Raw genomic sequence first — 27,237 nt, forward strand, 5'->3', positions numbered from 1 at the left:
CATGCACACCCACACAACCACACATGTGCACATGCACACCCACACATGCATACATGCACACCCACACACCTACACATGCACACCCACACACCCACACATGCGCACATGAGTAACTAGACACACACATGCACACACACATACAATACACACACACACCACACACACAGATACCTACTGTACACACATACACACACACACATACACATACACACACTACTACATACATATACTCGCCTACTACACACACACACACATACACACACACACAGCATAGTTGTGCTAGCACTAGGTAATTGTGAAATAATGAAAATTAGAAACAATTTTTAGTGTCACTTTCTTTTGGAAAGAGGCCTATGTTCGGACACACAGAACACCTGCATAAATACCTGCTACAGATATCTTGAAGTAACATTAAATCTATATATGCAGTTTAATAGCATGCCTACATGTATATTTGCCTGACAACGCACACACACATCTTGAAGTAACATTAAATCTATATATGCAGTTTAATAGCATGCCTACATGTATATTTGCCTGACAACGCACACACACATCTTGAAGTAACATTAAATCTATATATGCAGTTTAATAGCATGCCTACATGTATATTTGCCTGACAACGCACACACACATGCACACAAACACACACATGCACACATGCACACACAACAAATTAAAACTTATTTTACTGGCCAGGCATTAAATCTATATATGCGGTTTAATAGCATGCCTACATGTATATTTGCCTGACAATGCACACACACATGCACACAAACACACAAACACACACATGCACACACAACAAATTAAAACTTATTTTACTGGCCAGGCATTAAATCTATATATGCGGTTTAATAGCATGCCTACATGTATATTTGCCTGACAACGCACACACACATGCACACAAACACACAAACACATACATGCACACACAACAAATTAAAACTTATTTCACTGGCCAGGCATTAAATGTATATATGCAGTTTAATAGCATGCCTACATGTATATTTGCCTGACAATGCACACACACATGCACACAAACACTCAAACACACACATGCACACACAACAAATTAAAACTTATTTTACTGGCCAGGCATTAAATGTATATATGCAGTTTAAAAGCATGCATTACATATATATTTGCCAGACAAACTGTAAGCATGCACGCACACACAAACATACATGCACACGCATGCACAAGAAATTAAAACTTATTTTACTGGCCTGACATTAAATGTATGTACGCAGTTTAATAGCATGCATCCCTGTATATTCGCCTGCCAAGCGATTACTGTAACGCACCAGCCTGAACCTGGCCGTCAGTCTCTTGGTAAAACAGTGATGAAATATGCAAGACATCGCGTGTGTGCTGCTGTTGTCAGCTGAAAGGTGAGCTTCATCTTTTTAATTGCAAGGTCTCCAGGGCTATGACGGTAATCTGAAACACACCTTCTACATAAAACACAGAACTGAAAAGGAAAGGAAGGAAATATTCAAGTAATGACACCTCAGCACATTATAGCAGCTGTCTCTAGTACTCATACATACACGTACTGTGTATGTGTATACATGTACCTGTATTTGTGTATGATTATTTTGCAACTTGGTTGAGAGAGATAGAGAGAAAGAAAGAAATGGTTTATTTAACAACGCACTCAAGACATTTTATTTTTACAGTTATATTGTGTCGGACATATGGTTAAGGACCACACAGATATTGAGGAGGAAACACGCTGTCGTCACTTCATGGGTTACTCTTTTCAGTTTGCAGCAAGGGATCTTTTATATGGATCATCCCACAGATAGGGTAGTACATACTACGACCATTTGTTTTTCAAATCAAGAGTGATACTGTAATATACATGATAATATATACTTTTATTTGTGTGTTTCAAATCAAGAGTGATACCGTAATATACATGATAATATATACTTTTATCTGTGGGTTTTTTTCAAATCAAGAGTGATACCGTAATATACATGGTAATATATATATTTTATCTGTGTTTTTCAAATCAAGAGTGATACTGTAATATACATGATAATATATACTTTTATCTGTGTGTTTTTCACATCAAATGTGCTACCGTAATATACATGATAATATATACTTTTATCTGTGTTTTTTTCAAATCAAGAGTGATTCCATAATATACATCATAATATATACTTTTATCTGTGTGTTTTTCAAATCAAGAGTGATACCGTAATATATACTACTCAAAAGAATTTAAGGGTCAGAAGATATTTGCGACATTATTTTCTGAATGTCAATTATATTAGCTAGACCATAATGTCATGCATGGTATTGTTCCATTTTGACGAAAGTGGGTCTAAGCAACCCATAAATGAATTAAAATCCACTGTCATTGACACTGTCGACTAGTTCTAATGGCGAAAACATGCTTACATTTGCACGTAAATTAGGGCGAAAGCGAAAGGTCTGCTAAGTGCCCATAACTTGCTTTTTCACAAAGCGCTTCATTTGCACGCTTTGCATGTGTATTCCATGTTCCCAATGCTGAATTTCCGTATAATTGGAGCTTGTGTTCGTGTATGGTGCACACTCCAAATTCGACAATGGTACGACGTCAACTGACTATCGAAGATCGAGGAAGGGCTATTGCTTGGCTTCAGGATGGCAATACGCAAAGAAATGTTGCTCTGAGACTTGGTGTCAGTCAGAGTGTCGTTGGCCGACTGTGGCAACGGTACCAAGCAATGAATTCTGTTCGAAATCGTCCACGTTTGGGAAGACTCCGAAGCACTACAAATAGAGAGGACCGCTACATCATCAATATGGCTCTACGTCAACGCACAACCACTGCACGCCGATTACATGACAATCTGCGGACTGCGACTGGAACTCGAGTGTCTGATCAAACCATACGCAATCGTCTGAGAGCCAATAATCTACGCTGCCGTTTCCATGCTGTTCGACCACCACTCCTACCACGTCACAGAACAGCCAGACGTCACTGGTGCACACTTCATCTGCGGTGGCAACGTGTTCAGTGGGGTCAAGTGATGTTCACTGATGAGTCCAGGTTTAGTTTCCAGTTCAACGACGGTCGGGTTCGTGTCTACAGACGTCCTGGGGAGCGCTTCGCTGACGTTAACGTTAGACAACGTCACCGGTTCGGTGGTGGCAGCGTCATGGTGTGGGGCGGCATCTCTATCCACCACAGGACCCCCCTCTATGTGGTGGATGGCAATCTGAATGGAATCCGCTATCTGAATGAGATTATCCGGCCGTTGGTTCTCCCAGGCCTTCAGCAGATTGGCGACGGGGCAGTTCTGCAGGATGACAATGCCAGACCCCACCGCACCAGGCTGGTAACGGAATTTCTCAGACAACATGGTATCGCCAGGATGGATTGGCCAGCATATTCGTCTGACTTGTCCCCAATAGAGAACGCCTGGGACGAATTAGGCAGGAGAGTTCGGGATAACCATGCCCCTCCGGCCAACCTTCATGATCTGGGTCAACTTCTTATGGCAGAGTGGCAGGCCATTCCCCAAGAGTTCTTCAGACGTCAGATCAACAGCATGAGGCAACGATGTGTCGACTGTATTCGCGCCAGGGGTAGATTCATACACTATTAAACGAATGTTCTAATGTGTAAAATCCATGTTTGACAACCTTCAACTTTGACAGCATGTCATGTGACTTTCTTGTATACAGTGACGTTTATTTGTTTTTTTTTGTAAATATGGAACAATAAATAAAAATGTTGGTGTAGTTTACATCATCAATGTAATACACTCTGAAACTTATTTGGTTATAAATTTTTGACCCTTAAATTCTTTTGAGTAGTATACATGATAATATATACTTTTATCTGTGTTTTTTTCAAACCAAGAGTGATACCGTAATATACATGATAATATATATACTTTTATCTGTGTGTGTTTCAAATCAAGAGTGATACCGTAATATACATGATAATATATACTTTTATCTGTGTGTGTTTCAAATCAAGAGTGATACCGTAATATACATGATAATATATATACTTTTATTTGTGTGTGTTTCAAATCAAGAGTGATACTGTAATATACATGATAATATATTTTTTTTCATCTGTTTGTGTTTCAAATCTTCTGCATTGCTGTTTAAAGCTGTCCCTCAATTTCTAGCATCAGCTTCCAGATTAAAATTTGAGAAGCAAAGATCGATTCCCATACCACAGAATTAATTTTCAGCGTTGCATGTGCTTGAGCTTTAATTTGATACAAGCAAGAAATAAATGAGAAAGGAAGGAAATGTTTTATATAACTCAACACATGTTATTTTATGATTATATGGTGTCGGACATATGATTAAGGACCACACAGGTGTTGAGAAAGTAAACCTGCTGTCGCCACTTCATGGCCTACTCTTTCCGATTAGCAGCAAGGTATCTTTTATATGCACAATCCCACAGACAGGACATTACATACCATGGCCTTTGTTACAACAGTCGTGGAGAACTGGTTGGAATGAGAAATAGCCTAATGGGCCCACGGACGGTGATTGATCCTGGATTGATCGCACATCAGGCGAGCGCTGTACCACTGAGCTTACGTCCCGATAATTTTCTCGCATGTGCTTGAACTTTAATTCAATACAAGCATGAAATAAATGAGATGATCTTGGTCATAGTCATGTGTTCACAAAGAATCAATATACATGGAATGAAATCCAGGTCAGTACAGGGAAATGAAAGTTCAAACGACACATTTAAATAAAAACAATTTATCGATTCATCACAAGAAGAAAAGAAATTATATTAGTTGTGTGAATCATAGTAGAAGGAATCATTCGCGACTTCATTATCAGTTCAAGTTTAGTAATCTGTTTGCACCGACAACCAATCAACCTTGGTTATATACAATCGGTCATTAGAGAACGGGCATGTAATTTCATATCAATCAACGCTATTTATTAGTACGAAGGATTCACATCATGTATGGTAGAATGCATGTGATTTGTGACTGTTCTTTGTGGCTTGTTCGATGTTTCTGCAATAGCTTGATGTTGATGAACAAGTTAGATAAAAGAGATTGAATACAAAAAATGAATGTGCACAGTAATGTTTTTTTTAAAAGGAAAATTCAGAGAGACAAAAGACATTAAGCAGTACCTGATATCAAGACATGGCTCGAAATTAATAGGGGACAGGCAGCAAGTGCTGTTCAAAGTGTATAATATGCTTTCTGATGATTAAGGGGCTGGACGTAGCCCAGTGGTACAGCACCTGCTTGATGCACAGTCGGTCTGTGATCGATCCCCATCAGTGGACCCATTGGGCTATTTCTCGTTCCAGCCAGTGCTCCATGACTGGTGTAACAAAGGCCGTGGTATGTACTATCCTGTCTGTGGGATAATGCATATAAAAGATCCTTTGCTGCTAATCGAAAAGAGTAGCCCATGAAGTGGCGACAGCGGGTTTCCTCCTTCAATATCTGTGTGGTCCTTAACCATATGTCTGATGCCATATAACCGTAAATAAAATGTGTTGAGTGCGTCGTTAAATAAAACATTTCCTTCTTTCTTTCTGACAGTCAACTTCACGAGCAGCTTTTGCTTTTCATCTCTTTAGAATTCTTGAGTTTCAGGAAGGAAGGAAGGAAATATTTATTTAACAACACACTTAACACATTTTATTTTACGGTTATATGGTATCAGACATATGGTTAAGGACCACACAGATATTGAGGGAGGAAAACCGCTGTCGCCACTTCATAGGCTACAGTTCAGGGCTAGTTCTGAGTGAGTAAAACAGTTATATTCAAAAAAAAAAATCAATTATTACATTAAATTATTTCGCCAAACTAAAATAAAATTCGCCAACTGCTTTCAGAATTCGCAGTTGCCCAATTTGGTGAGTGCCAGAGCTAGCCCTGATACTCTTTTCGATTAGCAGCAAGGGATCTTTTATATGCACCATCCCATAGACAGGATAGCACATACCACGGCCTTTGATATACCAGTCGTGGTGCACTGGCTGGATTGAGTTCAGAAGCATTTATATAAATTTTATGTTTTTATCCATGTTCGTCTCAAGTCTTCCTTGTTGCTGTTAAAAAGTTACACTGCAAATCTAATTTTGAAACTAATTTCTAAAACTGCTCAATATATTGCATTTACTTCCATCTTAAAATCTGAGAAGCAAAGATTGCTTCCCACTTCACACAAATTAATTTAGTCTTGCAAGCTGAGATGCCATTTTACAAATATTAATTTTTTCTCTCTCTCTTGCACAATCAAGGGTAAATGAGCCCTTTTGCGTATCTGTACATTTCATTCATCTGTATTACTGGCCTCAGTAGTGATTAAGTCAGTAGCTCCAAAAACTAGTGGTAGTTACTGGCTACAGTACACAACTCAACAATATAGTCAACCATCAACCCATAGTTGGTTGTCAACATCAACCCATAAGTGTTTTTTAAAAATAATTTTATGTACAGTATACAACTCAACAATATAGTTAACCATCAACCCATAGTTGCTTTTTTAAAGTAATTATATGTACAGTACACAAGTCAACAACATTTGTTTGTTTTGTTTAATGACACCACTAGAGCACATTGATTTATTAATCATCAGCTATTGGATGACCGACTGCTAATCAAGCTAGGGCTCAGTAGTGTTTAAGTCATTAGCTCCAGTACACAACTCAACAGTATAGTCAACCATCAACCCATAGTTGGTTTTTAAAGTAATTATTAATACAGTACACAACTCAACAATATAGTCAAACATCAACCTATTTTTAAAGTAATTATATATACAACTCAACAATGTAGTCAACCATCAACACATAGTTGTTTTTTTTAAAGTAATTATATACACAACTCAACAATATAGTCAACCATCAACCCACAGTTGGTTTTTAAAGTAATTATATATACAGTACACAACTCAACAATATAGTCAACCATCAACTCAAAGTTGGTTTTTTAAAGTAATTATATGTACAGTACTCAACTCAACAACTCAACAATTGAATAGTGTCCTTGAACCTTATTTAGATATCGGCACAAAAATAAGTTAATATGAAATGATTCTGATTTTAATTGAATCTTAAGTCTATTCTGACTTGCAGATATCTTAGAAAATTTGACATTTGTCAAAGCCATTGCTATTCTAATTGTGCTAGCTGCTGGTTCGTGGTGTTTTGATTGGTTGAATGAAAGGTCATGTCACAGGATATTTTTGTTGGCTTTCCTCAGATCTTCTAATTTGGTTCTAACCTCCACATCACTGTAGACATGACATGATTTCAATATCTCTATAATTGTGAAATTATAAACACCAAGTAAAACATTAAGTTTTTATATTATAATAATAATAATAATATATATATTTTTTTTGAATAGAGCTAAATTGATTAATATTTTTACATGACAAATTAATAACTTTAATTTATAATTTAAACATTTTGCACTTTAACTATATTTTTCAAAATAAAAAAACTTGACTTATACAGTCAGTGCTATTATCAATGTTCTTTTCAGTCCCTATTATTTTTTCATTTTAATTAATAAATATAAATATATTTTTAGTCCTCTATCTAATGGTTTTTTTTTTTTTGCACAATGACTTGAGATATTGAGCTGACATTTTGTATGTAGCTTTATCATGTACTGTTACAGATTAAGTTTGACTTTCATGGTAAGTTAACCAGTTTTGGACAGAGTTATGGCCCTTGTTTTTATGATATATGAAAATTTGTTTTCCGGATGTTTTTCCACAATGCCTTGAAATATTGAGCTGAAATTTTGTGTATAGCTTTATTATGTACTGTTACAGATCAAGTTTGATTCATGCCGATTTACCCATTTTTTGACAGAGTTATGGCCTTACTTAAGTACTTATGATATAAATATATATTTTTAAATTATGGATGTTTTTTCTTTCATTGCCTTGAAATATTGAGCTGAATTTTTATATATACCTTTATCATATGCTGTTACTGATCTAGTTTAAATTTGATGATGATTTACCAGTTTTTTTTATGGAAGCATGGCTCTTGAATTTAGGAGATTCGAAAACAAATTGGGCCCAGTAGAGAACATGTATTGTTTTAGCAGTACTCTAGGCATGCTTGTTTATTTAAACATCCATACAAAGGCAGGGCTAGCTCTGGCACTCGCCAGATACGGCAATTGCGAATTTTGAAAGCAGTTGGGGAATTTTATTTTAATTTTGCAAAAACATTTCATGTAATAATTAACATTTAAAAAAAGCAACTGTTGATTTCTGCAATTTTTCAAGTTTAATAGACAATTTGGCGAAATGTTTTTTCACCCAGAACTAGCCCTGAAAGGTCATTTAAGTGCACGCATAAGGGACACCAAACCAATTTATTGTAGACCAGACATTTAATTCCGTAGAATATTTCATGTTATTTGGTTTGTCCTCTTTGTGATTATACCAATATAGCAGCTGTCCTCAACCGTCCTCCTCCAATCAATCTAAATCTATGAGAAGCCAGACATTTCCTGTAATAATATCATCGTGAAGACATTGACGAGTATCTGCTAAGTGATGCTTGCTGATATCCACACAGAATATTACTTCAGAGAGTAGTAGTAGTGTGAAGTGTAATTTATTGTTAGTGGAGACAGACTGGCCTCGGTGGCTTCATGATTTAAGCCATCAGACATAGGCTGGTAGGTACAGGGTTCGCAGCCCGGTATCGTCTCCCATCCAGAGCGAGTTTTAACGACTCAATGGGTAGGTGTAAGACCACTACACCTTCTTATCTCTCACTAACCACTAACAACTAACCCCCTGACCTCGATAACGACTCAGTGGGTAGGTGTAAGACCACTACACCCTCTTTTCTCTCACTAACCACTAACCACTAACAACTAACAACTAACCCCCTGACCTCGATAACGACTCAGTGGGTAGGTGTAAGACCACTACACCCTCTTTTTTTTCTCACTAACCACTAAGAACTAACAACTAACAACTAACCCCCTGGCCTCAATGGTGTCGTGGTTATGCCATCAGACATAAGGCTGGTAGGTACAGGGTTCGCAGCCCGGAACCGGCTCTCGCCCAAAGCGAGTTTTAACGACTCAATGGGTATGTGTAAGGCTACTACACTACACCCTCTTTTATCTCCCTAACCACTAAAAACTAACAACTAACCCTCAATGGGGTCGTGGTTATGTCATCAGACATAAGGTTAGTAGGTACAGGGTTCGCAGCCTGGTACTGTCTCCCACCTAAAGCGAGTTTTAACGACTCATTGGGTAGGTGTAACACACCCTCTTCTCTCTCACTAACCACTAACCACTAACTCACTGTCCTGGACAGAGCACCCAGATGGTGGAGGTGTGTGCCCAGGACAGCATGCTTGAACCCTAATAGGATATAAGCATGAAAATAAGTTAAAATGAAATGAAATAGTGGTGACAACTTTGTCGGTTCACGGTTTGGACTGTTATCAGGTTTTGCAAGAAGCCATTTGGAAAAGCCTCACATAGTATGTATGGACTTACAGTTGTTAGTCATTGTAAAATATTTTGACTATTTAATACTGCATTTTTACAATTAAATTACATATTTCTTACACGTTTTACTTACATAATCAAATCTGGCAACACTAATGGATTTTTTTTCTGGTTGTCTTGGTCTTGTAATGGTTCTAAATATATTTTATGTAAAAGAGAAAAGTTACATTTTAGGTACATGTAACTTGAAAACTTGGGTAGACTGAATGTTTGCTAAATGTCATGAAAGAGAAGGGAATTGTAAGGTTTTCTAATTTAAATTGCAGAAATTCCAGACAGTGCATTTCTCTGCCGATTCATCTGGTGCCCACGTATGTTTTAAATGTGATGTTGCACATACAATATGGTCTTTAATATACAAGCACTGATTGGTTTTCCACCAAGGTCAAGGTTACAGCTTCATCTTGCCTTTTGAATCTTTTTAACAAAAAGAAATATTCATTTCAAGTTGTTCTGTTTGGACAAAAAGGTGTCCTAAGTTTAAAAAAAAAAGAAGAGTCTTTTCACTTGGTATAAAGAACTACCGGTAACAATATCTTCGCTGAAAGAACTGAAAATTAAAATTGTGAGATTTGCTGTAACATAATTCCTAGTTTTATTTAATTAATCAGTATTTTGTTTTCTTCTATTTTTGAAAGAAATATAAAAAAGAAGTCACAAAAAGAAGAAATTATTGTGGATAAAAGTGAATAAAGTTGATTACAAAACTCAACAATATAGTCAACCATCAACCTATAGTGGGTTTTTTAAAAATAATTATATATACAGTATACAACTCAACAATATAATCAACCATCAACCCATAGTTGGTTTTTAAAGTAATTATATATACAGTACACAACTCAACAGTATAGTCATCTATCAACCTATAGTTGTTTTTTTAAAGTAGTTATATACACAGTACACAACTGAACAACATAGTCAACCATTAACCCATAGTTGGCTCTATACCTTCTAGCAGGCCAGGAGCAGCACGTAACCCAGTGGTAAAGTGCTCGCCTGATGTGTGATCAGTCTGGAGTCGATCCCTGTCAGTGGGCCCATTGAGCTGTTTCTCATTCCAGCACCATGACTAGACAGTTATTTTCCACGATCGTGGAAAATGGATGGAATTTGTGGAATTCCCAAATGATGTGGAACCGAATTTACATTTGGAAACGGAATTACAATTTTCAGCGAAGTTTAAAAAACTAATACCATTTTACTATTGTCAAACGCTGTAAAACTGACGATTGGTCCCATTACAATACTATTGGCACATGTGTAGAGTTGTATTTACCGGGTTTACTGAGCATGTTGTTCCTGTGCAGATGTGACAGTTTTTTGCCAGGAGTAAGTTCAGCCAGCTGTTTGTCGCTAACGCATGTCTTGGGAGACTGAATTTTATGCTACACATTAAACTGAATGACCACAGCAGGAACCAGTCAGAATAGTTTGTAAACATTTAGCGATAATAACTGACTGGCTGAACGTAGCAATGCTACTTTATTTGCAGACAATGTTAGACTTAGTATGAATAAACTATATTTCTCATTCCAGCCAGTGCTCCACAACTGGTGTAACAAAGGCCGTGGTATGTGCTATCTTGTCTGTAGGATGGTGCATATAAAAGATTCCTAGCTGCTAATCAAAAAGAGCAGCACATGAAGTGGAGACAGCGGGTTTCCTCTCTCTATATCTATGTGGTCCTTAACCATATGTTCGACACCATATAACCGTAAATAAAATGTGTTGAGTGCATCATTAAATTAAACATTTCCTTTCCTTTGACTAAACTAGTGTACTTAGTTGTTGAACAATGCTTTATATCTATTTGTTATAATTGTGTCCTTAGCTCCTGATGTTATTGTTAGCTACTAACATGCACTTTAATTTACCGACAAATTGTGACATATTGTTATCGCTTGAAGTTGTTTGGTTGTTAAAATATGTTCTGATGATTCATAAATCAGTGTGATCTATTGGTGTCATTAACAAAACATCTGACCTGTGCACCATGTCTGGTATATCAAAGGATGTGGTATGTGCTGTACTGTCTATAGAATGGTGAAAAAAAATAAAAGATCACTTGCTATTAATGGAAAAATGTAGCAGGTTTTCACTCTAATACTATATATGTGAGAATTACCAAATGTTTGACAATGAACAGCCGATGATGAATAAATCACTGTGATCTAATGGTGTCGTTAAACATAACAAACCTTCTAGCAGGCCATCAACATGTACGCCTAGATGACTTTCTGGTTTATTTGCACACTGCACATGTATACCTTGCTCCATGGATTTTATCGATTTCCCTAGCACCAGGGGATTGTGACCTAATTAAAACATGTTTTCTCGGTGTGCTGTGATGTCAAGACATTTATTTATTCTTTGGCACCAAGAAGCTGTACTTTGTTAAATCAGGCTGAGACACAGTAAATCTCAATTCATCTTTTTACTGTTGAGATTGTCAGCCAAAGGACAGTATGGGAATTAACTGTGCTCCAACAAGACATCAGTTTATCTGTCTTGATACTGATCTGGCACCCAACAGAGAAATTTATTTTTTAAAATATGTGTATATATCTTAGGAAATATTAGTAGATATTCAAATTGGTTTTTATGTCCATCCATTCATCTGTTCATCCATCCATTCTTTCAACCATCCATCCATCCATCCATCCATCCATCCATCCATTGTTTGAACCATCCATCCACTTGTCTGTCCGTCCGTCCATCCATCCATCATCCATTCATCCATCCATCCATCCATCCATCCATCCATCCATCCATCCATCCATCTTTTCAACTATCCATCCTTTCAACCATCCATCCATCCATCTTTTCAACTATCTATCCATCCTTTCAACCATCCATCCATCCATCCATCCATCCATCCATGAATCCATCCATCCATCATTTCAACCATCCATCCATCCATCCATCCATCCATCCATCTATCCATCCCATCATTTCAACCATCCATCCATCCATCCATCCATCCACCCATCCACCCAGGTAAGTCTGGAGCTATTGATGTTGTATCCATCCATGCATCCATCCATCCATTCCATCCATCCATCCATCCATCCATCCATACATCCATGCATCCATGCATGCATCAATCCATGCATCCATCCATCCCTCCCTCCATGCATCCCTCCCTCCATGCATCCATCCATCCATCCATCCATCCACCCACCCACCCACCCATCCTCCATCCATCCACCCATCCATCCATCCATCCATCCATCCGTCCGTCCGTCCGTTCGTATGTCCATCCATGCATCCATCCATGCATCCATCCATCCATGCATCCATCAATCCATTCATTCATCCATCATCCATCCATCCATCCATGGATCTATTGAGGTTGTATCCATCCATCCATCCATCAGTCATTCAGGTTCAGTCTGGAGCTGATTGTATCCAAGCTCAGGTTTCGATGTGGAATCATTTAGACTTTGTACTGCCAGTGAAATATCCATCAAGGTGATAAGTCTGGATTGATGCTATCATAAAACTGAAATGATGACTTTGGAACGCCCCTGCGCGTGCTTACGTGGTTGTAACATTCTCTTTGCCAATACAGCACAAATTGAAGTTTAGATAAAATTCGGTGTCCGTAAAATTCTGTGATATTTGTATTTGTATTTTTGCATATATTCACTGTTTTTGCTATCATAAATTACCATATAAAGCCTATGACGTGCTGGGGTGTCGTTAATGTCGTCATTCATTCATTTATGTCGTAACATTGTAGCCTACAACGGTTTTGCGATATAGTACTATGATACATGTAGCTTTGAAAAATCTGTAGCCTGGTCATCCGTGGATATTAAATCTGTTCTAACACCTTCAAATATTTATATCCAAATCTTAATCATTTGTCTCTCTCACTTTTTCTCTGTCTCTATCTCTGTGTGTCTCTATATCTTTCTCATCTCCCCCAAAGTCTTCGTGTATGGTTAAAATCTATGTCTTCTTTTGATTGAGGTACAAATTTTGTTACTTAATTTTTTCACACTGTGACATAAAAAAAGTTTAGGGGAGTGATTAATTGTTCACATAACTTTAAAATACTACCATATTGATCATGGGCAAAACATGATACATTGTTGGACAGTTATTTCAATTTGTTTTTCGGCCAGGTTGACAATGGTAGTTTATGTTGTATTGGTTAAAACAGTATATATACTTATTACTGACTTACTGGGATGGATATTATTATAAAACATTGTGACGCATGCCTGTTTTATCATCCCACAAAAATCAGCAGACAGGTATGTTTGTTTCTTTAGTTCTGAGACTAATACCTGATGTGACTCATGAAGTATGGTATTACATAATACCCAGTGTTTCTATCAGAAAATATTTTTTGGGTATGGCACCTTGGAATTGAATGCAACCACAGTCAACAAGGGAAATGAGGGGTGGGGGGGGGGGGGGGGGGGGGTCTCCCCCAGAAAGAAAAATGGGCTACGTTTAGGGTTAGGGTTAAGAAAATCATACAGTATTGATAAAGAGTCAATAATTTTGTCAAAAGGTTAACTTAAAAAAACTAAATCTGCAAAATATTTGAGTATGGCACCATACCTGTTTACCCTCAGGCAGAAACCCTGCGTGACGATGGCGCCAACTCACTAGAGGGCAGATTCACTGGGATGGAGCAGTATGGTTGTGCTCATTATATATAATAACCGCCACATTTGTATTGGTTTCTTAATTAAATATATCAATATACTTGTTGATATTACGCAATAATGTACCTTCAGGCATCGAAATAAGCATTGTGTTTGGTAACCCATTTGCAGGTTACCACAAAATATAGCCTGGTAACCTGTTAGCACAACTATATGAAAGTTAGAATTGAATTCCTGTTACTACTACTGCTTTAACACCCTTACATGTGTGCCAGTTGATTATTGTAGTATACATGTTGAAATTCTTGTCGAGAACGAAACGCCGTTCTCGACTTTTCTTACATGTGGTAACCTCCCGGTAACCTGAATGACCGTTCTTGACTTATTTCGATGCCTGTACCTTAAATATCATTAAATATGCATACCAGTTCAAAAGCTTTGCCCAAGCATGCCTTTTAACTAGTCTCGGGAGTGATACGGAGTGAGTGATAGTTCTTCTTGAATAGGGAGGTCTGTTGTACAAATTGCATCAATATACAGGGGTTGAACTTAACGACGGCATTGACAGCAATTTCCATCATTGAGATGTATATATATATATTGCTGTAGGTAGATAGCATCACTGACGGGAGATTTGTGTTGGTAAAGATCCTCAACAATCGTAAAATGTATACACCTGAGCACCATTCCATGAAGCGATCTTAGCACTACTATCGCCGTAAATACCTACCATCCCCTCCTTAATTTGTTTCTATAATCGCCATCGTAAATTACTATGAACATTTACAATAGGTACGAGGCAATTGTAAGCCACTAACGTAGCTGTCAAATGGCAGTTAAATGATGATTTGGTCATTTTCTAAGAAGTATATTAACTTTTTGCATAAAAATGGATCTAATATAAACCAAATACCTAATAAAAAAATTGGCGTTAGATGAAAAACACATCTAGGCCATACGACCTTCGCACGAAAATAAGGGAGATAACTCTCATGTCTTATGCATTCCGCAATTTTCGCTTAGCAAATAAACTGACAAAGTTACTTCATGGATGTCCGATACCAATGAATACATCCAAGACGTTCTGAAAAGTTGGTAACCAATTCATTATTTAACTAATTCGTACTTCGTAAGGTTGCTTTGTGGAACAGCTGTAAAGTTTACGGTGCCAGTCGTAAAATTCACTGTAAGTCACTACAATTAACCTCAGCTACAATTATTTCGTGGAATGGGGCACAGGGGCCTAATTCACAAAGATCTCTTAGGCTCTGTTAGACAAAGAAGCATCCTCTTTGCAAGTCTTTTAACATTGCACTGCGAGATCGCAAAGTTGCGAGAGTTTATTGAATTAGGCCTCTGGTGTACGTTATCTGCCAGTAGTTGCTCATTTGAAATATGTCTACATACAGCAAAATAACCTTTCACTTGAGTTTATTTGCTGTAAAAGTCACTTAAAAAACAAAATTGCTATAGGCAGGCTCAAAATTGCCGTCTGTGGGATTTCCGACTTCAGCATTTTTTTTTTTAATTGCTGTGGGAGACAAATTCCTAAGTTTGAGACCTAAATATGACAATAATGTGTTTCTTTTGTTATATTTTCAGATTGATGATGAAGGAATGACAGCAGGGTGGAGGTGTGACTGAGGACCGGAATGGCCGACCCTCTTTCTCCGAAGTCACCACGCAAAGGCAAGCACGTGAACATCCGCATCCAGTTCCTTGATGACACCGTGCATGCCTTTCCAATACCGGTAAGTACCTTGTGATATCTGTCGGTACATCTAGTGAAATCAGGGTCTTTCCAATACCGGTAAATACTTTGTTATATAAGTCAGTATATCTAGTGAAATCAGGGCCTTTCCAATACCAGTAATTACCTTGTGATGTAAGTCAGTACATCAAATTAGTTTTTCAATCTTTAGAACTGAAATTTAAGGAGCCTTGCCATTTTTTGTCTCACCTTTATGAAGTAGCAAGGAGTGATAGAGGTACTACTTTCCTGACTGGGGTTGGCGATATCGGTGTTTGTGTTAAAGTTTTGCGTTTGGATTAGTTTCACACAAACGTAAGTCCTAGGTCAGTTGCACCTAAGGATGTTCATCACAATTGCACTGAAAAAGTGTATGGTAGCACGAGACATTTAATTCAGTGGAATTCTTGTTTTTAAAATTCGCAATTTGGCGAGTGTCGAGAGCTAACCCTGCGATAATACATAAGAAGACAGATGTGTTTCTTTCTGTCACAGACACGGTGTCTAGGAAACGAGTAGCAACAGACATGCTGTCTAGAAAGTGTAATTACATTCATTTACATGTACGAGTGAACCTCCTCCTCCCTCCCTCCACACCTTCCTCTTCCTCCACCACCTCCTCTCCCTCCCACCACCCTCCTCTCCCTCCACCACCTCATCTCCCTCCCACCACCCTCCTCTCCCTCCACTATCTTCTCTCCCACCACCACCCTCCTCTCCCTCCACCACCACCTCTCCCTCCCACCACCCTCCTCACCCTCCACCACCTCTCCCTCCCACCACCTTCCTCTCTCTCCACTACCCTCTTCTCCCTCCACTACCCTCCTCTCCTTCCACCTCCTTTCCCTCCCACCATCCTCCTTTCCCTCCCCCCACCCTCCTCTCCCTCCACCACCCTCCTCTCCCTCCACCACCTCCTCTCCCTCCACTACCTCCTCCCTCCACCACCACCCTCATCTCCCTCCTCACCTTCCTCTCTCTCTCCACCACCCTCCTCTCCATCCAGCACCCTCCTCTCCCCATCCATTGTATTAGAATGATGAATACGACTAATGTACTTAGTCGATCTGTTGGAGGTCTTAAATCATATTCGTCTTCTCAGTGGACAGGCACATTATGATTAATGTACCGGTTCCATTTCATCAGTGGACCATTTTAATGACTTGCATGTTAGCTCATTTTAACTGCAAGTTTCCATTAAAAAATAAATAAAAAACATAAAGAAAGATAGTAAAATCTCATTGATTGAAGATGAATATAGATGTCAGGAAGTGGCCTAAACTAACCATCAAACGCTTGAAGCATCAACATATTTTAATGAAAAAGCCCAGTAAATACTGTTTTCAATACGTATTGCTTGAACATAAAATTACATGTTGGCATTCTGTCTGAAAAATGGCCTAATTTTAGAATGTAACAGCAAAGTTTAGTGGATTTTCCCACAAATAACTTACCATCCCCACTGGGACAATTTGAAAAGGATCAATCCCCTTTGAAGAGAACTGTGATATATGTATGTTTTAGAAATGTTGACATTATATTTATATATTTGTTGGGTCTACAAGTTTGTTGAGGTTATCTCCCTTGCCCCATATCATGGTTTTTACAGTGAAACGATCTGACAGTACAAGAAGCATTTACAGTGGCTGTATAAAATTAATGAATAAATAAATGGATGAATTGGTGAGTGAGTAAGTGAGTAAAAGAAGGAAAGAAGGAAGGAAGAAAGAAAGGAAGAAAGAAAGGAAGAAAGGAATTTTGTTTTATTTATTTTTTACACAGAAAAACTAATTATTTTAGTAAGACTGATGGAAAGTTCACATACTATGTGTTGGATTAGAAAATTTGGCCCTTTCATGGAATGAAATAACCACATTTGTTAGTAGATGAATGAATAAAGGAAGGAAGGAAGAAATTAATATTTAAATTTTTTTTTAAGCAGAAACAGTATTCAAACAAGACTGATGGAAAGTACGCAGATACTCAGTGTTTGAATACAAAATTTAACCCTTTCATGGATTTCATTTGGTTAAATACATTTAGGCAAACAGTAATCTAAAGGTTAACGTTTTGTTTAACGACACAACTAAAGCACATTGATTTGTTAATCAGTCTTTATTCAGGGATAGCTCTGGCATTTGCCAAATTTTCCAATTGCGAATTTTGAAAGCAGTTGGCAAATTTTATTTTAGTTTGGCGAAATAATTTCTTGAAATAATTTTTTTTTTTTAGAAAATAACTGACAATTTCTACAATTTATAAAGTTTAATAGAACATTTGGCGAATTGTCTTGCTCACCCAGAGCTAGCCGTATTATTGGATGTTAAACACTTGGTAATTCTGACATATAGTCTTAGAAAGGAAACCCGGTACATTTTTCCATTAGTAGCAAGGGATCTTTTATATGCACCATCCCACAGACAGGATAGCACATACCATGGCCTTTGATATACCAGTCGTGATGCACTGGCTGGAATAAGAAATAGCCCAATGGGCCCACCAATGGGGATCGATCCTGGACCGACGGCACATCAGGAGAGTGCTTTACCAATGAGCTATGCCCGCCACCCAACAATAATCTAATGCTTGGCTTCAAATGATCATTATTTAAAGCTAAACCTGTTAAATCATGTTATTGCAGTATTTTAATTGATATTAATTAAAAATGGAAGAAACGGGAGTAATAAAGTATAAAGAAAAATAACACAAATTGAAAATGAATACTTTATTTACTTAGTCAAAAATATTTTTGCCTGTTGGACTGATAGTTATGTTTTTAACATCGTCCTTCAGAATTTTTACTTGCATTTGGCAAGTTGACTAATACTGCTACAGCCCTGAATATTTTTCCCTGCATGAGTGATGTATTCATTAACCCCCAAAACCCCCCAATATGCCCTTCCAAAAAAACAAACAAAAAAACTCGCCAACAGAACAAAAAACACCTTAAAGACATTTAGCAGCTTAATTGCTAGTTAATTGAATATGTGTTTAACGTGTTTTACCATAGTTTGACACCCAATAGCCGATGTATTTTTTGTGCTGGGGTGTCGTTAAACATTCATTCATTCATGTTTAACGTGTCATCAAGTCCCTAATGTTTGTGTCTGCAGTCCACTGTACATCACTAAAGTCTATTAGAAACCCATTGTTGGTTTTTTACAGTCTGTAATTATCCCAGGTGAACCACTAATATAGCGCGACATGTAATTACAGAACAAATCCTTTTGACCCTTAATTGTTCGTTCAACTCTAGAAAGAAAGAAAGATGTTTTATTTATCAATGTACAAACACACGCGGGGTGGGGCGATGGATCCACCAAGAGGGTTTGATCCCATGACCTCAGGTGATTGTTTTACCAACTGAACTAGATCCCGTCCCAGAAGATCTACATTAAAGTTAAAGTTTGTTTTGTTTAACGACACCACTAGAGCACATTGATTTATTAATCATCGGCTATTGGATGTCAAACTTTTGGTAATTTTGACGTGTAGTCTTCAGAGGAAACCTGCTATTTTTTTTCATCAGCAGCAAGGGATCTTTTATATACACTTTTCCACAGACAGGACAGCACATACCACAGCCTTTAATATACCACTTGTGGTTAACTGGTTGCGAGGGCGGGGCATAGCCCAGTGGGAAAACGCTCACTTGATGTGCGGTCGATCTAGGATCGATCCCCATCGGTGGGCCTATTAGGTTATTTCTCGCTCTAGCCAGTACACGACGACTGATGTATCAAAGGTCGTGGTATGTGCTATTCTGTCTGTGGGATGGTGCATATAAAAGATCCCTTGCTACTAATGGAAAACATTTAGCGGGTTTCATCTCTATGACTGTGTCAAAATGACCATATGTTTGACATCCAATAGCTGATGATTAATAAATCAATGTGCTCTAGTGGTGTCGTTAAACAAAACAAACTTCTAACTGGTTGAGATGGTGGACAAAATTGTCAGAGAATGGGTCCACAGAGAGGGTTTGATCCTATGACATCAGGTGCACACTCGACTGACTGAGGTAGATCTCATCCCAGAAGATAAAATAGTTACATATGTAGATCTTAAAGATTATACATCACTCTTATTTCATCTACAATCATATCTAGTGCATTTTTCTGATCACTATTATGATCACTATTATGATCACTGTTGTATTCTGCATTTATCACAGGATACTGAAAAAGGTGAAACACTTTTAACAAATTCACCTGGAGTCTCTTGATTTCTGTTAGTGAAATTTTACGAAGGTAATCATAAACAGGTATATTTCCTTCCAAATCTCCATTGTCATTTACTGGAATCTGCACCGTAAAATCACTATAGTTTAATGTTCGTTGAAATGGAAATTCCACATTTTCGTGTGGAAACTGAAAAACCACTGGAATGCAACCACTGAGAATCGAATCATAGAATGATTTCCGTGTTGGAGAGTCGCCGTGTGGCTGGAGGCAAAAAACTGAATTTTGCATTCATTCAATTGTCGTGTATTGGTGGTTACCCTCACACTCCACAGTCACCAGCATCACTTGATCTCTGTTAGAACTCTGGTATTCTTTAAAGCTAAGCTTGGTCTTGATCACAAACTGGCCAATAATTTTGGCCCGAAAAGGATTCGACATCTGTAAACTTGCTGCTAAAAGTAAAAAGATATTCCTGTCATGCGTACATAAAACCTCAGCGTACGTATTAGTTGCTGTTGTACTATTGAAATGGATGTAGGATGGATATGGCGCAACAATTACATGCTGCAACTGCATATGAAATGCATCCCGAATTTTTTTATTAGCCTTTTCAATAGTCATGTACGTTAGTTTTTTCCATCCTGGGTGAGCCAATACAATGTCATTCTGCTCACGCTCTATTTTAGCAAGTGACGTCACGTGTGGTTTCTCTTGTGCAAAATAGGGAAAGGTGTTTAAATGCCGGAACAACCGAGTGATCATCTCCGAAGTCTTGTTTAGGTTATTGTTATAGTTGCTGCAGAACAGCATCGACCCCATGTATGCTGGGACGTAAAAGACATCGGCCTCCGAGGGATCATTAGTACGATGTCGACTGCGAGCAAACTGATGGTGTAGAATAACGTCCAGTGAAAATTGATTAGTGTTGTGAACGGAGATTTGGTCGTGGCGGTACAGCAGTTTGCCCATGCCGTGGTTGGAATAGTCAATGCAGTGAATGAAGAAATCGGAATTTTTATCGGTTTTAATGCAGTGAGAAATGTCTTTGTTGAATTCACTGCTCAGATTTTATACATATATCTTGAGAGGCCTGTGGGTTGTTCTGTTGTCAAGTTGTGACAAACTGGACTGTGATAATCCAAGAGATGTGATCTTGTCCTCTGTTACCGCAAGACTGCCAAGAGTTGTTCCTTTTGATGTAGATGGCCTCAGACCACAATTAATTTCGCTATATGTTTCTATATAGCCTTAGTGGCTATAAATTTTTTATTAATATCAGCAGGCCCGTGAAGTTTTGTATGTACCTTTGCCTGCATGGGGGACACATACCCTGAAAAGGACAACCCCTGTTGTCCAGCTCTTTCTCCCAGCATATTGGTTTAAACAGACACACCCTCTAAACCAGGCCGGAGTACACCCATTTTACACAAAAAGCAGTACTTTTGCATGAGCCGGAATTACCACAAACAAGTCTTCAATGTCAGCAAGTTACACATGTTTACAAACTACATGCTATCCCCTGTCACTTCAGTCAAACAGTTGCCACTTCATAGCTGTCTGCCGTGAAATAATAACAGTCAAACAGCAGACTACTTGCGCGGTCAAATTTCCGGATTTTGGACAACCAAATGGGAAGATAACTGTAATCTGAGGCCTATCAGTCAATTTTTTCCCCTAAAAACTGCCCCACACTAATGCATTCCAATGGTATACATATTAAAGCAATGCTCAGTAAGTATCGGGATGTCACCTTTAAACTGAGAGTATATAGAGGCTGTGTTAAAACACCTACCACGGTGCCTTGCCATGGCCAATTTTAGCAATGGAAACTTAAGGGACACCAACTTCAAAATGTAATAACTTTATCAAATTTTGGAATTTCTTCATACAATGAGCAGCTATTTTTTCTTCTACATATGTTCTATCTGCACAGTGTTGTCTTGGAAAGATTTTGAAATATTTAAAGGAAAAAAATCAATCATTAGATTTTACTTAATTTTTAATGAAATATTAAACTTAAATTTAAATTTTTGAAAAATAATTAATATCTAAAACTGTACAATTTTGCATTTTAGATATAATAAGCGGAGGCTTATTAAAGATATGGTGACTGAATTCATGATACATTATTAGAAATGTGTCAGAGGGATGGTGAAAGTCACAAAATTGGGGCCATTTGCAACACATTTTTACACACTAATTTCAGGGAAAATTAGACATGATAGGCCTCAGATTCAATTTTGACCTGCTGTATTTACTTAATCTATTTCATTTACTGTATTAGACATGTAGCCACTTTGTAAAAGGCAAAACAGTCCATATAAATGCATATTAATATGAATATGCCCTACAGATATTACTTAGGTATACACCATAATATGTTTTTTGTTGACGACAACTTTGAAAATGAAGATTTTGTCACAAAATGCTGATATAAATCCTACCAAGAGGTACTTGCACCATATTTTTCAGTTTCCAGTGATAACTGTTAACAAGTGTAGTCATGTGCCAGTGTCTTGGATACCTCAGTGTAGTATTTCTTGATTGGAAGGATGTTTGTAGTAATGACCACTGTATATGCATTATGGATTATTCTGCCATATTTATTACAAGCCAAATGTTAACCTTTTTGGCACATTTTCTGCAATAAACTTAACAAGTATACCAGCATCTGATTACTGAACACAATAAATACATTCAGACAGCATAGAATATTAGCCTATTAGATTTTCTAAGGATAAAAGACCATTTTTGAAAAATGACTGAAGTGTGTAATTTACATAAATGTACATGTAGGTGAAATGTATTATTAGAATACTTAATCTTGTTAAAAACTGTATACTATTTATTTAAAGTGTTTAATTACATTTAGTAGTGATATATTCATTATATTTAGATCTTCTGTCCAATTGCAATAATTGAGAAACTCATTAAAATTCAATATGTAAAACAAAATTAAAATCTCAATATTGACTAACAAAATCCAACTTTTGCTCTTTTTTACCAAATTATTAGCTCAAAACTGTTAAAAAATATTGCAACAACCTGTAGTAACATCAGAGGTCATTTTATGCTATTTTGGAGGATATTGAAATTTAAAAGTTGAAAATTTTAATTTTAATTTTTAATAAATTCAAAAAAAAAGTTTTTTAATTTAATAAAATATTTAGAAAATAAATAAATTAGTTTTCATATTCCTTGTGGTATTCACAATCAGTCTGTGTAATTTCACCTCTCTGGTTAAAATACTTTCATCAGAATCAAGCATTTAACCGGTGTAATGTGTGAACTATATCAGGCCTCAGACCACAATTAATTTCGCTATATGTTTCTATATAGCCTTAGTGGCTATAACATTTTTATTAATATCAGCATGCCCGTGAAGTTTTGTATGTACCTTTGCCTGCATGGGGGACACATACCCTGAAAAGGACAACCCCTGTTGTCCAGCTCTTTCTCCCAGCATATTGGTTTAAACAGACACACTCTCTAAACCAGGCCGGAGTACACCCATTTTACACAAAAAGCAGTACTTTTGCATGGGCCGGAATTACCACAAACAAGTCTTCAATGTCAGCAAGTTACACATGTTTACAAACTACATGCTATCCCCTGTCACTTCAGTCAAACAGTTGCCACTTCATAGCTGTCTGCCATGAAATAATCACAGTCAAACAGCAGACTACTTGCGCGGTCAAATTTCCGGATTTTGGACAACCAAATGGGAAGATAACTGTAATCTTAGGCCAGATCTGTAGGTTGGACTATACCAATTCAAATCCCATAGGCGACCATGTTAACGTTTGCGTTTAAAAACACTATATGCAATATATCAACCAAACTGTGACCCATAAATATCAGTACTACAACCCCTACCTCAAAGTATTAACTGCAGAAAATGGCTCATTTTCGGTATAACCAGATGTTTCTGCAACACCCCTAGTTTCGCACAAAATTTTAGTACTTTTTTTTACAGGTACCCCATACATGTTCCAAGCACAAGGCTACTTGACACGGTGGTACTACATCAAATAAAATTGCATACATTTTTAGCCCAGATGGAATTTTTTTTACAACCAACACACTCACATTTATAACCAATCACAGGACTTGTGGTGTTAACTTCTCTATCAAAAGTTCGGTACACCTCGAACTTCGACCCAGCCGGAAATTAATTGGTATAGTGCAACCTGTAGCTGTCAGCCATTTTGTTTTTTGAACCATTACTTCTGAAAGGAAAGAAGTTGAATAGTTGTTTTAGAGCACAGCACATTTCTTTCTACTAAGTTCTGTTTAGAAAGTTAATGTTTGTTTTGTTTAAGGACACCACTAGAGCACATTGATTAATTCATCATCCACAGTGGATGTTAAACATTTGTTAATTCTGACATGTCTACAGAGGAAGCCTACATTTGTTCTTTGGCAGCATCTTTTATATGCACTTTACCACAGATGGGACAAACCACAGCCTTTGATATACAAATCATGGCGCAAAGAATGATTATTTCAGTAATAGTGGTAAAAGTAACAGTCCTGAAGATATTAATTATTTCATGAGGGTCATAAACTGTATAATAACCAGTTCTAAGAATGATTTGAGAATGAGGTTCAATGCTCCGAACGTTCAATGGTCTGAAGGTTCAATGGTCCAAGGTTCAATGGTCTGTCCGAAGGTTAAACCCTAACCCTAACCCTAAGTTCACTAGTCCGAAGGTTTACTAGTCCAAAGGTTCAACAGTCTGAAGGTTCAGTAGTCCGAAGGTTCAGTAGTCCGAAGGTTTATAGACCTAACCCCAGACTTTTGTGCCTTTGGACCATTGAACATTCGGACTATAGAGTGGTCCCCAAGAGAAAGATACAAAGGAACACTGTGTATTACACGTAGGTCCACTTTCCATTAACATGATTCAATATTTGGATTTTTGCAAGTGGATTACTAATAAAAATTTGATGTTGTTGAAGTGTACTTTTAAGCTGCTAGTAAACACTTGGAATTATTGTGTCACTACGTGGAAAACTTGCACTCAGAAAAATGGCTTATCATTCAACTCCCTAGCTTATTGAACGCCAGTGTTTTGTATATATTATTGACTATTTGATGCCCTGAAAACAATGTAATTAACCTGTTACACTACAAAACGTACTCACCATGAGTTTACAAGGTACACTGTATGTAAAATATGATGACCCAAACACAGGCAAGTAGTATGTATACTACAACTACAAGCAAGTACAAAATTCTCGTCTCAGTTTAGTCAGTAACAGCTGTATTAAAGTATATTTGATAAATTAAATTCAATATACATGTAGCAGATGTTGTATAACTCGTGTAGACCATGTCTGACAACAAATACTGTATGTCTAAGACTTAACAGACATACATGTTCCCACAAGGTTAGGATTAGGGTCTCTCAGCTCTATGTTCCCACAAGGTTAGGGTTAGGGTCTCTCAGTGCTATGTTCCCTCATTTCTATGTTCCCACAAGGTTAGGGTTAGGGTCTCTCAGCTCTATGTGTCCTAAGCTCTGTGTTCCCACAAGGTTAGGGTTAGGATCTCTCAGCGCTATGTTCCCTCATTTCTATGTTCACACAAGGTTAGGGTTAGGGTCTCTCAGCTCTATGTTCCCTCATTTCTGTGTTTCCACAAGGTTAGGGTTAGGGTCTCTCAGCGCTATGTTACCTCATTTCTATGTTCCCATAAGGTTAGGCTTAGGGTCTCTCAGCTCTATGTGTCCTAAGCTCTGTGTTCTCACAAGGTTAGGGTTAGGATCTCTCATCTCTGTGTTCCCACAAGGTTAGGGTTAGGATCTCTCAGCACTATGTTCCCTCATTTCTATGTTCCCACAAGTTTAGGGTTAGGGTCTCTCATCTCTATGTGTCCTAAGCTCTGTGTTCCCACAAGGTTAGGGTTAGGGTCTCTCAGCTCTGTTCCCTCATCTCTATGTTTCCACAAGGTTAGGGTTAGGGTCTCTCAGCTCTATGTGTCCTAAGCTCTGTGTTCCCACAAGGTTAGGGTTAGGATCTCTCAGCGCTATGTTCCCTCATTTCTATGTTCACACAAGGTTAGGGTTAGGGTCTCTCAGCTCTATGTTCCCTCATTTCTGTGTTTCCACAAGGTTAGGGTTAGGGTCTCTCAGCGCTATGTTACCTCATTTCTATGTTCCCATAAGGTTAGGCTTAGGGTCTCTCAGCTCTATGTGTCCTAAGCTCTGTGTTCTCACAAGGTTAGGGTTAGGATCTCTCATCTCTGTGTTCCCACAAGGTTAGGGTTAGGATCTCTCAGCACTATGTTCCCTCATTTCTATGTTCCCACAAGGTTAGGGTTAGGGTCTCTCATCTCTATGTGTCCTAAGCTCTGTGTTCCCACAAGGTTAGGGTTAGGGTCTCTCAGCTCTGTTCCCTCATCTCTATGTTTCCACAAGGTTAGGGTTAGGGTCTCTCAGCTCTATGTGTCCTAAGCTCTGTATTCAAACAAGGTCAGGGTTAGGGTCTCTCAGTGCTATGTGTCTTAAGCTCTGTGTTCAAACAAGGTCAGGGTTAGGGTCTCTCAGCTCTGTGTGTCCTAAGCTCTGTCTTCCCACAAGTTTAGGGTTAGGCTATATAAGCAGAGGGAACATAGGGCTGACCCCGCAGTTAAAAAGTGAAACAAAATGGCAGTACTGACCTGGTAGTTGACTTTTCGACAATTTTAATTTTGGACTGAATGGCTGGCTAACTGGTTTTTTTTTTGTGTGGATTAAATCAGTCACGTTCCGCTGGAACGCAGTGACATTAGCTATGGTTCAGATACATCATGTGCATGTATGACCACCATTCATGTCAGTCCTTTAGAAATCACAGTGACATCAACATAAAAGATAAAACTATTTTCAATAGAATCTGTGAAACTGCTTGCTCGAAAATGCCTGCATAATGCATTTATAATGGCTCGTCTTAAATAAGGAGACTCGGATCAAAGAGCACAGTGAAAATTAGGCTTTTTTCCAGGGGCAGATGCAGGAAATTTTAAGGTGGGGGGGGGGGACTAAGTGAAAAAGGATACATTGACCAACTTGTTAAATAAGGCAACCCAATGATTTGTTTTTTTAAAGCCAGAAAAAAGAAAGAAAAGAGAGGCCCTGGAATATATTTAGGGGAGAAAGGTCCCTCCCCCCCCCCCC

At 37.9% G+C, this 27,237-nt stretch overlaps 2 protein-coding genes across 5 annotated transcripts in view; one reads left to right on the top strand and one right to left on the bottom strand.

The window, feature by feature from the left end:
* LOC121371237 (FERM, ARHGEF and pleckstrin domain-containing protein 2-like) overlaps positions 1 to 27,237 on the top strand; it is a 252,110-nt gene that overhangs the window by 93,067 nt on the left and 131,806 nt on the right. For all 4 annotated transcript variants that reach the window (XM_041496995.1, XM_041497003.1, XM_041496977.1 and 1 more), the window contains exon 3: positions 15,746 to 15,894. In XM_041496995.1, coding sequence (XP_041352929.1) covers positions 15,796 to 15,894 — 99 coding nt within the window. In that variant the 5' untranslated portion in view covers positions 15,746 to 15,795. The remainder of the gene's footprint in view (positions 1 to 15,745; positions 15,895 to 27,237) is intronic.
* On the bottom strand, positions 20,011 to 21,397 carry LOC121371285 (probable xyloglucan galactosyltransferase GT17). Its single transcript, XM_041497068.1, has one exon. It carries the CDS (start codon positions 21,044 to 21,046, stop codon positions 20,366 to 20,368), a length of 681 nt encoding a protein of 226 aa, XP_041353002.1. The 5' UTR covers positions 21,047 to 21,397; the 3' UTR covers positions 20,011 to 20,365.

The sequence above is a fragment of the Gigantopelta aegis genome, chromosome 1 (assembly GCF_016097555.1).
Source record: "Gigantopelta aegis isolate Gae_Host chromosome 1, Gae_host_genome, whole genome shotgun sequence".
In the NCBI taxonomy this organism is placed as follows: Eukaryota; Metazoa; Mollusca; class Gastropoda; order Neomphalida; family Peltospiridae; genus Gigantopelta; species Gigantopelta aegis.

Excerpts from the sequence above, each read along its gene's own strand:
- LOC121371285 (XM_041497068.1), bottom strand. The coding sequence starts at position 21,046 with ATGGGCAAACTGCTGTACCGCCACGACCAAATCTCCGTTCACAACACT.